Below are 16,536 nucleotides of genomic sequence, written 5' to 3'. Positions count from 1 at the left end.
CAGTTTCACCGACAGTGTATTAATGTCTCAATTTGTGCACATAGGTTCCAACATTTGTTATTTTCTCCTTCTATCGTTTTAGCCAATCTGATAGATGTGAATTGGTATCTCAAAGATGTTTTAATTTGCATTTCTCTAGTCAATAGTGATTTAGAGCATTTTTTCATATGATTATTTAGAAATTTAATTTCTTCCTCCAAAAACTGCCTGTTCATATCCTTTGATCATTTATTAATTTGGGAATGACTCATATTCTTAAAATTTGACAAAGTTCTTTCTATATGTGAAATATGAGGCGTTTATCTGAGAAACCGTCTATAAAATCCCCCTCCCCCATTTTCTGCTTTCCTTCTAATCTTGGTTATGTTGGTTTTATTTGTACAAACTTTTAAAAATTTAATATAATCAAAATTACCCATTTTATATCTTGCAGTGCTCTCTGCTGCTTGTTTATTCATAACATCTCATATTCATAAATCTTATAGGTTATATATTCTATGTTCTTCTGATTTACTTATGATATCTCCCTTTATGTCTAGGTAATGTATCCATTTTGACCTTATCTTGGTAAATAGTGTAAGATATTGGTCTCTGCCAAACTGCTTTTCAGTTTTTCCAATAATTTTTACCAGTGAATTTTCATCCTGAAGGCTTAAATATTTACTTTATCAAGCACAAGGTTACTAAAATAATTTACCAAGGTGTATTGTATGTCTATTCTATTCCACTGATCCACCCTTCTGTTTCTTAGCCAGTACCAGATAGTTTTGATAATTACCATCTTATATTACAGTTTAAGATCTGGCAGTGCTAGAGTTCCTTCCTTTACATTTTTTTCCTACTAATTCCTTTGATATTCTTGATCTTTTGTTCTTCCAAATGAATTTTATTATGATTTTTTTCTAGCTCAATAAAATATTTTTTTTGGTAATTTAATTGAGATGGCACTGAATAAGTAGATTAGGTAGAATTGTCACTTTTATTATATTGGCTTGCCCCGCTCATGAACAATTAATATTTTTCCATTTATCTAAATCTGACTTTATTTTTACAAAAAGTACTTTATAACGATGTTATAAAGTGTAGTGCTTGGGTTTGTCTTGGTAGGTATACTGCTTGGCAGATGTATGTGTATGCCATAACTTAGTCAATTAACAAATACTCTCTTTGTTTTTAGTTCTTTGCCGTAACAAAGAGTGATGCTATAAATATTTTTGTGCATATGAGTCACTTGCCTTTTTTTTAATCTCTTTGGGGCATATGTGCAGTCATGGTGTCATTGTTTAGTGTCTTTTAAAGTATAGTTCCAAATTACTTTCAGTATAATATAGTTCCAAATTACTATCAATTCATAGCTCTCCCTGTGGTAGGTTAGTATGTACATCCTCCTGTAGCCCTATTAGATACTGTAATTAACTTTTTTTTGTCATCTTTTACAGTCTGATGGATCTGAGGTAGAACCTTGGAGTTGTTTTAAAGATTTTTATTACATTATTTTTGCCCTCAATAACAGTGGAACTACCATATTTGGATTCTAATATCATAATTCTAGATATATGTGTTAGGGCCTGTTCTATCAAGACACCCTAAAATGTGAAGTACTGAACAAAACCCCCTGAGTTAATTTTAAACTGTTTGTTGTACCTTTTGGTATGCTTAAGAGAATGGAGATTGGCTTAGGAGAGTTAAGAATTAAATTAAAAAATTTAGGGCATGAACAAACTTTGTTACCTTTTTTCTTTCTTTGGTCATATAAAACCCCTTATGAGCTCATGACTGCCTGTGCAGGAGAATGGGCACCTAGGCTCTGGGAAAATTTATTTTGGAGCCAGCCAAGGCCATGAAAGCAAGCCTCTCTCTCTATGTAAAATTGTTCACTAAATCTATCAAATTAGCCATAGAGGTGGGTCAGTTTCTTAACTTTGTCTTCCTTTGTGTCCCTCATCCAATTACAGTGTTCAGAGATCTCGAAGTATAGACCTGGGCACAGAGGTACTAGTATTGATTCATGTATTCGTTCATTATCTACTAATCACCACCTTAGAGTCTCTGGAGAGAAAGAAAACTGGTGAAACATCATTAATGTACTTCAGAGATGGAAACACTTCTATACAAAAAGGGAAGACTGAGAAGCCTATTCCCTCATTCCACCTTCCCCTCCTTCCTTCCCCCTATACCTTCCAGTTCCTATGACAAAAACTTGGAGATTTGTAGCCTTCCTGAGACATACAGCTTTAAATAATACCTTTCAATAAATCTCATTTAACTGTTAAAATTTTCTTCATGTACTTTCACTTTTTCTTCCCTAGGTTGGATGTGGATTTACCAAACATTTAGTTGGTGAGATATTTGCCACCAAATCTAGGAATTAAAATTGGTAGGAAAATTTTATTAATTCTCTTTTTCATTTTAGGGAAAAAATGCTGTGGTCTCAAGAAAATGGCACTAATTCAGAGAGCATATAGAGGAAGTAGAAATGGCATTGAGGAAAACAAAATACAGAAAAATATTAGGTCAAGTGAAGGTCCACTGAGGAAATCCATGTTGAGGGCTGTTCATTTTTGAGGATATTGAGGGACTGATTTTCTAGGCTTATGAAAGATAGATAGGAGGATACCAGATGTGTGGAAGAAACTATTACCAAAAAAAGGTGACCAATATAATATCGATAACTATTGACCCATAGGCCTACTTTGCCTTCTGTATAATATTTTAATGAGAATAAGCTACATATGCATCAAGAACATCTTTGAGGATATCAGATGGGAACACGTAGGCTTTTGTAAGTGGTAATTTACAATAGACTATCTTTATTATTACAAAATTGATTGAAAGTAATGAAGTACAGTATTCTACTGTGTGCAGTTTTTCTTGACTATCAAGATTTTTTATTCAGTAAGACAAAAAAAATCTTGTTTTAAAGAGTTTCCTTTAACAAGTTCTCTCAGTGCACATGCCAAACTCAGAAAATAGTATGAAACATGTAACAATGGAGAGAAGTTGGTTCAGTGAACCTTAATTTTTTAATTTGTAGTGAAACATAAAACAGAGATGTAGGTTTGTCAAAGGCATTTCCCATGGTCATAAAGGAGGTCCATTTCAAAATTTAAACTTCAGAAGGACTTTCTATGTATGGTGAGATCTTTCAGATGCTCCTGATTATGGTTGAATGAATGAAAGAAGGAAAAGCATTTATTAACCACCTACTGTGTGCTAAGTAGTATGCTAAGTGATGGATGATTTTGTGCTCATTGTGTCAGTCAACAGGGCAGCCTCCTAAATGAGATCTATACTTCAAAAGAGTTTGAACTATCTGCTCTGGAAAAGCCAAGTGGATGAAGAATGATTATTGTCCAGACTGTTATATTCTGTTTGATGGGAAATGTTCACAGTTTGTCTATCATGATATGTCTCTTGAACAGCCACTGTAAATGCCAAGGTTGTTGAGGCTGCATTTGAATTGGAGGAGGAGAACAAGTTAGATTGCCATTGGGAAATTCTTCAGTTTTTTTTTAATGACCCTAAATCTCATGCTGAATCTAAGGACCTTCTTTTTTTGTTGCTTACGTTTTAGATTATTGATGTCTTTTGTTTTTATATTACAGTAATTTCTGGATATACTCATCTTCCCTACGGTGAATTTTTCCTTGTAGTAGAAATACAATTAAGCAAAACCAATCCCTACGGTGAATTTTTCCTTGTAATAGAAATACAATTAAGCAAAACCAATCAATACAGTGATTTTATCTGACAGCATAGACTACCTTCTGCACTCAAGGGGCCTTATCTCTTCAATGAAAGGAGGAAGGTGCATTTCCTAAAGCCCATCCATCTGAGTACAAGTATTCTTCCAGTGAAGTTGTATGGCTGGAGTCATGGAATACTACAGTTGCTGAAAATTAATACTGAAGACCACCTAAATTGTAGTGAAACAGTGCTTAAGTAAGCTGCAGCACATTATAAATGAGATGTTTCACTGAAATTATATAAAGGATGTCATCAGAGCAGAATCACCTTATGTGAAATCCAAAATCATTCATAAGAATTTGGCTCAGCTGTCTATACTGGAAAAACCGAATGGGTGAAGAATGCCAGCTGTTTAGACGGCATTGTACAATTTGATGGACAATCTGTAGAGTTTGCGTGTTAGTGTTATATCTAGGATAGACACTTGAAAAACATGATTGGAAAAAATGATGGGCTTATCACATAGAGCAAGGGGTAACCAGTGGACATTCAGCATTTACCCTCCATTGGTATGCACATAATGCAAAGAAAATGTGAAGAATGTCGCTAGCATTTTGGGTGGAACACTTGTGAATATATGGGAGAACATAGATGAGAATCACACAGAATGGGCAGACATGGGTCAGTTGACATCTGCATTGTTTGCTTGTCCTCACATATGACTCTCCATCTTCCATCGCCATGCCTTTGCGTTGGTTGTCCTTCATGTCTAGGATGTACTCCCTCCTCATATCTGATTCTTGGAATTCGTATTTCTTTTCTTTTCTTTTCTTTTTTTAAGGCAATTAGGGTTAAGTGACTTGCCCAGGGTCAGACAGCTAGTAAGTGTCAGGTGTTTGGTCTGAGACCGGATTTGAACTCAAGTCCTCCTGATTTCAGGGCTGGTGCTCTATCCACTGTGCCACCTAGCTGCTGCTAGCTTCTTGGAATTCCTTGTTTCCTTCAAGACTCTGCTCATCAGTGCCTTCTATTTGAAGCTTTTTGTTATTTTCCCTCAGTTTTAGTTCCTTCCCTTTCAGAGTTGCATTGTATTTGTTTTGTGTATATTCTCTGTGTACTTATTTATGTCTCCCCTAATAGTGGCTTCTTTGAGGTCAAGGACTGTTTAATTTTTGTTTTCTTATCCCCAATGCTTGGGCCATAGTAGGTGCTTAATAAATCCTTGCTTGCTTTATTGGAGGGAATATTCACATCCATGAGGTCACAGGTCCACTGGAATTGTTTAGTGGTTTTTAGGATACAAGTTTGTGTAGATTGATTTTTTCCCCCAGCAACTTAAATAGAATTACCACTTTATTTTTAATGTTTGAGTTGTGTTTAAAGAAAATTAAAGGTTAGTTATATAAAAATTATATCAATTCTAAACATGAAATTATGGCAATACAGGGACTGATGGTGAAATGTCACAAATAGGAGAAAACCTTTTTGATGATTTTACACAGTTTGTACACAGAAATAAATTAGAGAAATCAACTGGGCTTCACTGTTCTGCAAAGCCATCTGAAACTCTGAGAGATAGCTACTCCTTAATGGTAATGTGTAAATGCAAACTTGTGAAGTCTGTAAAGTGTCTTTTGTGCTTTTGCTAAAGACTCCTTCTTACCATCCTTTATCCTTTTGGTATACCTTACTTTAAATTTCCAACATCCTTATTTTTGTTCCCTAGCTGTCTGCAACTTTTGTTGGGGGTACTGTACAGAGACCTGCTAGGTATAGTCTGTACCTTAGGTCTTTTTCTCCCACTTTTTCACAGTACAGCTGTGATATCAGGTTAGAAAGCAGTTTCTTAAAACTACTCCCTACTAAGATATTGTTGAATGATAATGACTTACTGCATTAATCCTTTAGGGGTATTTCCATTTCAAGAGTACTACTAGAAACTCAAAACCTTGGTCAAAAGGAGTTAATCTCTAATGATGAAATTTCAGTATTGTGCTTAAGATATTCTAGCACTCCTCAAATGATCCAACCACATATTAGATTTACACATAAAAACAACCCTCATTGAAATAAAAATACAAAATGCCTTTTGAAGTAGAGGGCATGTTATATACTTAGAAAGATTTCCTTAACCTAGGCTCTTTGAGATTTTTGACATGACTGTGAGACTCTTAAGGTAGTGGTTGACTGGCTACTTTTTTCATCCTGTTGTAAAATAGGTATAAAGCTAGACAATATGTACTGTATCTCTTTAACCTTGCAGAGGTTGATTAGATTTATGAGAAAAATGTCAATGAAGAACTATAATTTATTGTGAAGTACAAACCATCCCAATTTAAGTTGACTTGAATTTTTATATGGAAATTCAAGTTTTGATTTAAGCTTGTGGTATAGCTACAGAATGGCTGTTAAGGGTTTGGGGAACCTGTGGCCTCGAGGCCACATGTGGCCCTCTAGGTCCCCAAGTGCAGCCCTGTGACTGAATCCAAACTTCACAGAACAAATCCCCTTAATAAAAAGGTGTGTTCTGTAAAACTTGGACTCAGTCAAAAAGCCGCACCCCAAGACCTAGAAGGCTACATGTGGCCTTGAGGCTGCAGGTTCTTCACCCCTGGTTTAGGCACATGATGGGCAGGAGAGCTCTCTGCTACTTAAAGTAACAAGTAAAAGGTAAGATCACACAAGAGCCTCTTTTTTTTTCAGCCCCCTTATTTAATCTTTTTTAAATTTAAATTAAGAACATGTTATTGGTACCTTTTGCTTTTACATCATAGTAATCTCTAAATATAAATCTTGTACCTACTTCCTTTATAATAAAGGAAAATTAACTATATGCAAAATCAGACCATATATCAAATTAAGTCTGATAGCACATGTAACATTTTGTACTCCAGTAAAGTCCTCCACCTCTCTACCACAACCTCTTTATTTTGTATATGAGGGTGACAAAATTGTTTCATACATATGAAGGAAAAGCTAAAATGGCTTATATGACCTGCCTACGGTCATACAGTTTGTTTATGCCTGTGTAGAGCTTAGACCAGAACCATAATCTTTTCTCTCACTTACAATGTTCTTTTCAGTACACCACATTGTAGTTTCAGCACTATTTTTTCTACTTGCTTCTTTGGAAAGTAAATTTTGGTAGCAATAGAGTTGGATTGATTTTTGCTTACTAGCTGTTCTTATGTGACAAGATTGGAGGTGAGAGAGTGATGCTGTCCATAAATTCTACCTAGGTAGGGTCCAAGGTAGAGAAGACTTAGTTATTGTTGTTTATGGTATGCATGTTAATTTCAATTTTGGGGAAGACTTTATTTTGAACTTAAAGGATAAACTTAATGTTTTAGTATATGGTTGTATATTTGAGGAATTTCTTCCACCCAAAAAAGGTAGTGATCTTAGTTGGTGAATTATACACATTTGATTTTTCTCAGTTGCATTCTATACCAATTCACAAATTGTTTCCCTTATTTCATAGGGTTGTATTACTAGAGCTACAAGGGATTTAGGATCATCCAGTCCAGTTCCCTCATTTTATAGATGTGGAAACCTAGCAACATATTCTTAGATGGGTGTGTTTTGAGGGGGGATTGCTTATGTCCCTACAGTTAGCTTTCACTGCTGTGTTTTTCTTTGCAGGGTTCGAAAGATTTTAAACCTGAGAGTGTTTGAAGACGAAAGTGGGAAACACTGGTCAAAAAGTGTGATGGACAAACAGTATGAAGTGTTGTGTGTGAGCCAGTTTACGCTTCAGTGTATTCTGAAAGGGAACAAACCAGACTATCATATGGCGATGCCTACGGAGCAAGCAGAGATTTTCTACAACAATTTCCTTGAGCAGCTTAGAAAGGCTTATAAACCAGAGTTCATTAAAGGTATGTTGTGCCTATAGAATAAGAAGGGGGAAAAAAATGAAAAAAAGGCCTCACTGTGGGAATTATACAAATTTTGGTAGAAGGTTAGTTAGATTTGCTACCTCATCAAAAAAACTAGTAACATGTTAGAAATAAATACTTTTTTCCCTCTGGCAATTTCAATTAAATTTTTTTTTTATTAATTTATTTTGATTTATCAACAATCACTTCCATAAGCTTTTGAGTTTTAAATTTTTCTCCCCCTCTCTCCCCTTCTCCCTCCCTAAGATGGCGCGTAATCTGATATGGTCTATACATATATATTCTTATTAAACGTATTTTCACATTAGTGATTTTGTAAGGAAGAATTAGAACCAATAGAAGGAATCACTAAAAAGAGGAAACAAAACAAAACAGAAGAAAAAAATAGGAAATAGTATGCTTCGATCTACATTCAAACTCCATAGTTCTTTCTTTGGATGTGGATAGAATTTCAATTTTTTTTTGTTGATTATTTTTAAACTGTGATACTAAATTATTGTTCAGGTTGCAGTTAGTGCTTTTTAATTTGTTTGTATTGTTTTCATTGTTTGCCATATGTCCTTTTGGTCCTTCATACACCCTTTCAGCCATTTAAAATATTGGGGGAAATGCTTTAGGTAATAGAAGAATTTTTATCTTTTAAAAAATTTGTTGTAGTGTTTTCTATTTCCATTACTGTCCTACTGGAATAGAACATTGCTATTCCATGAGGAAGACTGCTCTCCATTTCTTTCTCAAATATTCCTGTCCATTGTCAAATATGATGGCTACATTTTTGATAGCCCTTTAGAAGTTAAATTTTTAAATGTCTTGTTTTTGATATTGTCAGGAAATATATACATGTGTGTCTGTATATGTATATATATGTATACACTCAGACAAATATTATACACACTATATATAAAACAATTATGATATTGGTAATTCATTCCATACCTTGTGTTATGAAAAGAGCTGTGTATTTATGTGATTATAATATTTGCCTGAGCTATCACTTGCTTTCTCCTACATCTATAGAGAAGGTTGATTTCCCTGAATAATTGCTTTTTGAAGAAGACAGTCCTTTCTCCCTACTGGACTCATTGTCTATATTGGAACTAGAATATTCAGTAGGAGCTTATGTACCAGAGTTCTAACTGAAGTGCCAGTAGAAGGTAAACCTAAATTGTCTATTCTGGCTCCTAATCAGAATGGCAGAGTAAGAGGTTGCAAGGGAGCCAGGCTTCTCAAATTCCTCTAAAAAGCCAGTCAGTCATTAAATAATTATTAAGTGACAGCTATGTTCCAGGCATTGTGCTAAGCCCTGGGGATACAAAGAAAGGTAAAAGACGATCCCTGACTATATGCAAACAGTTATGTGCAGACAAGATTATATATAGGATAAAGTGGAAACAGCAAACAGAGAGAAGTCACTGGAATCAATGGAGATCAGGGAGGGCTTCCCAATAGAAGGTGGGATTTTAACTGGAACTTCACAGAAGCCAGGAAGTAGAGATTAGGAGGGAGAGAATTCTAGACATGGAGAAATGCTCTGAATTGAGGGATGAAGTGGAACAAGGCACTGGTCCTTCTGTAGTCTGTCAGATATGTGCATATTGTCTCCTTATCAAACTGTGATCTTCTTGAGCCTGTATGTATGGTCATGGATTTTTTTTTTTTGCCTTTGTACCTCCAGCGCTTAGCATAGTGCCTGGCACAGATAGAGTAACCACTTAAATGATCATTGACTGACAAAAATAAAGCATAGTAAATTATATTTTAAAATTCTGGTTCCCAGTTTCCTTGTCAATATCAATATCACTAGATAAATACATAAGCAGTAAAGCTACTTGAGGAGATACCAACAGCAAAAACCAAATTCACTGGTTTTGGAGGTAGATGTAATAGCATAAGAACACTTAAAAGAGTTACCAGAATTAGGGAGGATATCAGGCTGTCAGTTACAAAGTTAATAATTGAATTCTTTTCCAAAATGTTTGTGAGAAAAAGTCTATTGTCTGTTCCATTGGTGGAATGGTTTCTCGTGGTAAAGCCCTTTTTTATCCTCTGCTTTTTTGTCCCTTTAAAAAAAAAGTTGCTTCTTAACTCTTTCCAACTGCCCCTCCAAATAATCATTTTCATCACTACTGGACCTAAATCAGTAATGTGGGATGTTTCTATTTGCTGAGCCCTCAATGCCTGTTTACTGGGGGAGGGAAATCTATCAGAGGTTAACTAGGAATTTTTTACCTGGGGCAAAGATGATGGAGGCATGAAGAAAGAGTGTGGTAGTGTTGATGACAGTATAGTGGTAGATCCAGCTTCATAAGGTGGGGTACAGCTCATCCTTCCCATGAAAAGTCATGAGCTGGTGAAAGAACACAAGGTGAGAGGTACAGAGATTGTGATTTCTTAACTATTACAAGGGAAATACATTCCTCAGATAGATGCCTGGTATAAAACCCAGGTTGCTTCATTCTAGTTATAGTTTTGAGAATTATTGAAGTCATGGGCAGGAAAAATTAGAATAGACATTCAGAGCTAGGGAATGAATCCTTTTTTTTGAATCAGCTCTGTCTTGTTTATGGTAAGTAGTTCTGTTTCAAAGTAGGCAAAGAGTTAATGTGACATTGAAGAGTTATACTACACCTTCCCTTAGGTGTTGTTGTGATATATGACTCTGGAGTCTCAAAGTCTGTCAGTAGTGCTTAGACTCTAGAAGGTTCCACTAGGATGGAAGTACTTTTAGTATAATCTTGACAACAGACTATATCTGCTTCATAAGGGAAAGCCTTGCTAAGTACATATAGGCTCATCATCAGGAAGCTGGCTACGTGGTGATGAAGTATTGAGTTGTGTCAATGCATGAAACAAAGAAAAACACCCAAAATAGTTCTCAGTGTTGTGCAGACCCTTTCTGCAGTGACAGTGGCAGAGTGGTAGAAAAGGATACACAAAGGTGTTAGGAATCATATAGTTTTTAGATTGTTTTTTTTCTTTCTTTAACACATTCATTAATATCTTTAGTTCTTATGTAATTTCCTATGATCTGACTTTTTTTTTTGTGCTGTTTGCTCATGATCCCAGCCAATTATTTGACTTTTAAACTTTTTATTAAGATAGGGGTCTGCTTCCAGGGCAGAGAATGTACTGTCCCAGGCTTTGGGGGTTTTGTTTGGTGTTTTCAGAGATACTTCTAGGGACCCATAAATTTTCAGTCCTTCCAACATGGTATAATCAAAGGAGAAGTGTTTACTCCTTTCCTGGGCTGTGCTCTGGTGTATGAGTGACCACAAGCACTCTTTTCTGCCTTGAAACTGTAAGGAGGATTGTCTCTTCACTGCCACCACAAGCTCCACCACGCCAGCGCTCCTTCTCACCCCAGGACTGCCACCTAGAACTGCGACCCAGATCAAAGCGTGGGCAAAGCAGGAGAATTCTGTCTCAGTGCCAGCAAAGAGATCCCTGCAATCCCCCTCTGATCAGCTGCTCGATCCCCCTACTGTCTGTGGGCCGAGAGCTCCCGGAAGCACCCCGGACTGGGGCCAGACTGAACTCCTCTCTCACCTCAGTCGGACAGACCTTTTCTACTGACCTTTTAATTGTCTTTGGTGTTTGTGGGTTGAATAGTCTGGAAACTGCCACAGCTTACCATGATTCAGTCCCCTTAGGCCTGCTTCATGTTCACTGAGCCTGGTCTTTGCCTGCATGGCCTAGTCTGAACTGGGCTCCTTTCCCAACAACCATCCAGGTTGTCTTAGGCTGGAAATTTGTTTCACTCTGTCTTTTTGTGGGTTCTGCTACTCTAGAATTTGTTTAGAGCCAGTTTTTACAGGTATTTGGAGGGGTTTAGCGGAGAGCGCAAGCAAGTCACTGCTTTTACTCCACCATCTTGGCTCCACCCCTATTATGTAATTTTCAAAGCTCACTTGGCACTCCTCCTGGGGTCTGCAGTTCTTGAAGTTGGAATTGAGCAGAAGAGGGGTTTGAGACAAAATTATTCATTTAATTCATCTGCCAGATGGCAAAGGGTATCTGTGTGACCAGATGCATGAGAATGTATGGAGGAGTCACTCTTATCTAAGAGATAGAATTAAACTCATGAAAGGCAACATCTGTGAGAATTGAAGGAGTTGACAGATAGTAGCCTTGAATAACATTGAAAAATAGTTCTGCCAACTTTGCAACTTTGTACTTAATAGAGCTCTTTTTCTTCAACCTTTTCTTATTTCTGATATGGAAAAAAACAGCTTTATTCTTTAAATTAGATTTTTTTTAAAGTTAGATTTTGATCAGCATTTAGAACATAAAACAACACAAAATGGGAAAGCAGGTAAGGCAGATTTTAGGTACAGGTAAAGAATTCTTTTTCCACTACAACGTGGAGCCACATTTGGACTCTGAGCAAATTCAGGAGGAAATAGTGCTTTGTGTTATATGAGGAAGTTGAAATGGCACTAATTAAATAAAGACGAGAAGAGCAGGTAGAATAGATCAAGTATCTAAAGCTATGCTGGAGGTAGTAACACTGCTTTGAGACCATTGAAAGATTAAGTTTAAAGATATCTGAAATAGTGGGGAGTGTGTCAAAGATATGAAAAAGAATCTTGGATCTTGTTACCAACAAAAAAAGATGATTGAGAGAATATTGAGAGGTAGAATAGCAGAATAGCAAGAAGAACTACAACTAAGCTCACCCACCGTATCTCTTCCACAGAGATCTAAAAAGCTGTAAGAACAAGTCTTGATCAGGAAATCCAAGAAAAAAATCATAGTGAGTCACATTTCTAGCCCAAGTGAGCATAGGGAGAAAGTCAGAGAGGTCTTCAGATACTGAGGTCAGGATCTGGCCTGGGGTGCACTGTATGGAATATTCTACTGTCCAGGAACTGAAAGAGGACCAAGGGTGTGTGTGTACTAGGGCAAGAAGAGGTCCCAGACCTATACTAGGGATCCCTGACCTTGTGCAGGATGTGGGAATAGCTGCTAAGTGGCAGTTCTGTCATTTAGTACCTAATCCAGGTCACAGACTCAGGAGGATTGAAGAGGGACCTGAGCCTAGACGTGGCATTCCAGGCCAAGAAGTGGTAGTAGACCTCAGGCTGGATAATGAATGAAGAACAAATTGAGAAGCAAACAGTAGCTATATGGCCATGACTTCAGGAGTGGGGCAGGGTCTCATTTCTAGCCTCCATCCTAATTTGAAGACTGCAGAATAACCAGGGCAGGAATCCCAGATGGAGGAAAGCCTACAGTTCTGTTACTATGGTCCTGTGGAGCTTTACAGTTGACTGATAATGGCTGAGTCTAGCAGCAGTCTACTAAACTCTAACCAGGAACAAGCCCACAAGCCTGTTGATAAGACTTAAACTCAGGTCAGGAACTTGCAGAGGTCATACAGGGACAGTGATTCGACTTTGCTGTGTATCAGACTACTTTGGGAACACTGAAATCTGATGATGAGCCAGAGATGTCCCTGAGATCCTGGTATAACAATATTCAATATCTCAGGAAAGCAGCATCTGGACCAGACATTCCCTCCCAGCCCTAATATAAAGTCCAAAGTCAGGAGGTAAGCTGGAATAATGAGCAAATAAACAACAACAACAACACTCCCCCCCTCCCCCCATAGAAAGCTATTATGGTGACAAGGATGCTCAAGATACACACATAGAAGACAGACCATCTACAAGGAAAGCTTTGAAGAAAAATAGCTCATACACAAATTCAGCTGGTATTCCTGGAAGAGATAAAGCAGCAGTTTTAAAAAACAAAGTTAAAATGTTTTTTATAAATGAAATGAGAATTCTAGAGGAAAAAATTGGAAAGGTTGGCACAAGAGGAGCAAAACCTTGCCCAAGCAACAAACTCCCTGAAAATTATAATAGATGAAATGGAAGGCAATGACGCCATGAGAAAACAAGAAATATTAAAGCCAAAAGGCTGAAAAGTAGAAGAAGATTTAAGGTATCTTACTGCAAGAAAAAAAAATTTGAGCTGGAAAATAGATGAAGAATAGGTAGTCTAAGAGTGATTGAACTTCCTGAAGTCCATGACCAGAAAAAGTCTAGGCATCATATTTCAAGAAATCATAAAAGAAAACTGTCTAGACTTCTTAGAACCAGAGGACAAAATAGAAATAGAAGAAATACATTATTACCTCCTACAAGAACCCTAAAATGAAAACTCCTAGAAATATTAGAGCCAAAGTGCAAAGCTTCTCCTATGAATACCAAGAAGCCTTAGGCAGGATCACACACAATTTAGGAGTCTTTTCATCAGGATCTTCATTACAGGTCCATTTTCCCCCCTGTTCAGATTATGCTCAGTTTTGCTGAGTAAGTGATTCTCGGTTACAAGCTTCAGTAGTTTTGTGTTCCTTTACCTTCTGAAATGTCATAATCCAAGCTCTCTGTTTCTTTAAAATAGTGGCTGCTAAATCCTGTTGATCCTGACTGAGGTACTTAAAGTATTACTTGCAGTATTTTTTCTTCGACTTGGAAGCTCTGCTTATTGGTTCTAACATTTCCATCCAATCTTTTGTCAAAGACACCAGAATTCTTGTCATTCAGCTTTACAGTCTCAATCATCCACTGATATTTCTTCTTTTCTTCCTCCTTTTCCCCTCCCAATAACACATGAATTTTCAAATCCTGTTGATTCTGTCTCTGCAACATCTCTGGCATTTGTCCCCTTCTCTCTACTCACAGGACCACCATCCTTGTTCAGACCTTTATCACATCTTGCCTACTCTGTTGCTATAGCCTTCTATATGATCTCCCTGTCATAAGCTTTTCCTTTCTCTCATCCATCCTCCACATAACTTTTAAATGGATATTCCTAAAGCGCATGTCATTGCTCTCCTCAGAAAGCCTCCGTAGTTTGTTACTGTTCCTGTAATCTTTTCTGTTTGACATTTATCACTCCATCTTTCCTTTCCAGGTGTGCTCTATGCTACTTTTCCAGGCTTATTCTTTATTCTTGTTCATACATTCTGTATTCTAGTCAGACTGGCCTACTTGCTTTCCTTGTACAGGATATTCCAGCTCCTATCTCTATGCTTGTATAGGCCCCTTCCCTTTGTCTAGAATATGCTCTTTCTGCCTTTTAGACTCCCTTACTTTCTTCAAAGCTTAACTCAAATACCATCTCCTACATGAGTCCTTTTTTTCTTTCCAGTTGTTACTTTTCTCCTTGGTCTTCTGTACCCCATTATCTCAGAGGTTCAAGTCCCAGCTTTGATACGTACCACTTCTCAATGTTCTGTTCATTTTTTAAAATATGGATTTTTAAAATAACACTAGAAGCTTTAAGCAGCCCTGCTGAAAACAAGGATGTTATTGTGCGGTTAATTAGAGCCTAGAGAAATAGGATACTTTAATAGATCATTTAGATAAAAAACAAGCAAGGAAATGTTAATGAAAATATATTTCTAAACTATATAGTCTTTTTTTTCTGATATAACTTCTTTATTTAAGTAGGGGATAAGAGCTTAACCAGTTACTGGGAGTGTAACCTTTTTTTAAAATTTATTTTATTTTCAATCCATGGAACAAAACAAGTATTTCCATGGCACAATACAATAAAACAGATGATTGCACATGATTTCAGGCATAAATTAATCATTGTGCTGTATCTCACATCCTTCAAATTCATAAAAATCTGTATTTAAAAGAAAAATTCAAGTTTCTTCAGGGTGGATCTGATTTCTTTTTTGCTTTTGTATTCTTAGCTGCCTAGAACAGTGGCTTTCATAGAACAAGTTTTAATAAATATTTGTTAGCTGGATATGAAGCAAAGTAGTCTTAGGCAACTAAAATGAAGAGAATATTTGTCTCTTAGTTAATTCTGAGGATTTAATTTCTTCCCAAACTGTAGAGGGACAGCTTTGAGCTGGAAAAGTATTGGAATGCAGATGAGCAAAACAAATATTTTTCTTTCTTTTTTTTTTTTGTAAGTGAGGCAGTCGGGGTTAAGTGACTTGCCCAAGGTCACACAGCTAGTACATGTCAAGTGTTTGGTCTGAGGCCGGGTTTGAACTCAGGTCCTCCTGACTTCAGGGCTGATGGTCTATCCACTGCTCCATCTAGCTGCCCCCAAATATTTTTACTTCAAGATTCTTAAGATTATTTCAGCATCTGTGTTTTTAACTAGCTGTGAATAAATTTGATTTTCCTTTTCAGCTCTCTTCCTTTTATAAATAAACCTTTGTTTAAAAATATTAAATCATACTATCATGGATTTCTAGCTGAAAGAGAGCTTTGAGGGCATCTAATCCAATGTCCTCATTTTATAGATAAGCAATAATATTTCCATTCATTCATGCATTTATTTATTTATTCATCCATTTATTTATTAATTTATTTTACATATAAAGGTAGTGACTAGTCTTGCAATTTCATTAGTATGGAGAACTCTCTTTAACAGTGCAGGCCAGCACCTTCTTTCCAACCAGTAATCTTGGAATTGTGGTGGTCTAGAATGCTGAGTGTTGTTAAGTGAAATACCCGGGATCACACAGTGAGTAGATATCAGAGGTGAAACTTGAGCCTAGGAGTTCCTGGCATTATGACTGGCCTTATCTACATCATATTGACACCTTTCTTTGACTTGTTCAGTATACATTTATATAAGAGACCAAGGATCGATTTATTTTCTTAATTTTAAAAGTGGAATTTTGTCTAAAATAATTTCTGAACCAAACTTTCCATTTAAATTAATTTTATTGCTATCTGTAAATTATTTCCTGTGCAAAAAAATTCTGAACTTAATAAAAAGCACTTAAAATGGCCATTTCCAGACATGTAGTAGAATAAAAAAATAAGAGTAGATAAGAAACTGTAGATCTCTAGCATGTACAACTTTCTTTTCCTTTTCAGGACATATATGTGTGTGTGTGTGTGTGTGTGTGTGTGTGTGTGTGTGTGTGCGTGTGTACATATATGTATATGTATTCACCTGGTAACTTTCA

The 16,536-nt window shown here is 36.5% G+C and overlaps 1 protein-coding gene across 3 annotated transcripts in view; it reads left to right on the top strand.

The window, feature by feature from the left end:
• DTD1 (D-aminoacyl-tRNA deacylase 1) overlaps positions 1-16,536 on the top strand; it is a 213,320-nt gene that overhangs the window by 33,768 nt on the left and 163,016 nt on the right. For all 3 annotated transcript variants that reach the window (XM_020986678.2, XM_020986653.2, XM_020986671.2), the window contains exon 3: positions 7,330-7,565. In XM_020986678.2, coding sequence (XP_020842337.1) covers positions 7,330-7,565 — 236 coding nt within the window. The remainder of the gene's footprint in view (positions 1-7,329; positions 7,566-16,536) is intronic.

Source organism: Phascolarctos cinereus, unplaced genomic scaffold (genome assembly GCF_003287225.1).
Source record: "Phascolarctos cinereus isolate Bilbo 61053 unplaced genomic scaffold, phaCin_HiC Scaffold_2;HRSCAF=192, whole genome shotgun sequence".
Classification (NCBI taxonomy): Eukaryota; Metazoa; Chordata; class Mammalia; order Diprotodontia; family Phascolarctidae; genus Phascolarctos; species Phascolarctos cinereus.
Note: the sequence above shows the minus strand (reverse complement) of the source record. Positions and strands in the feature narration are given on the sequence as shown.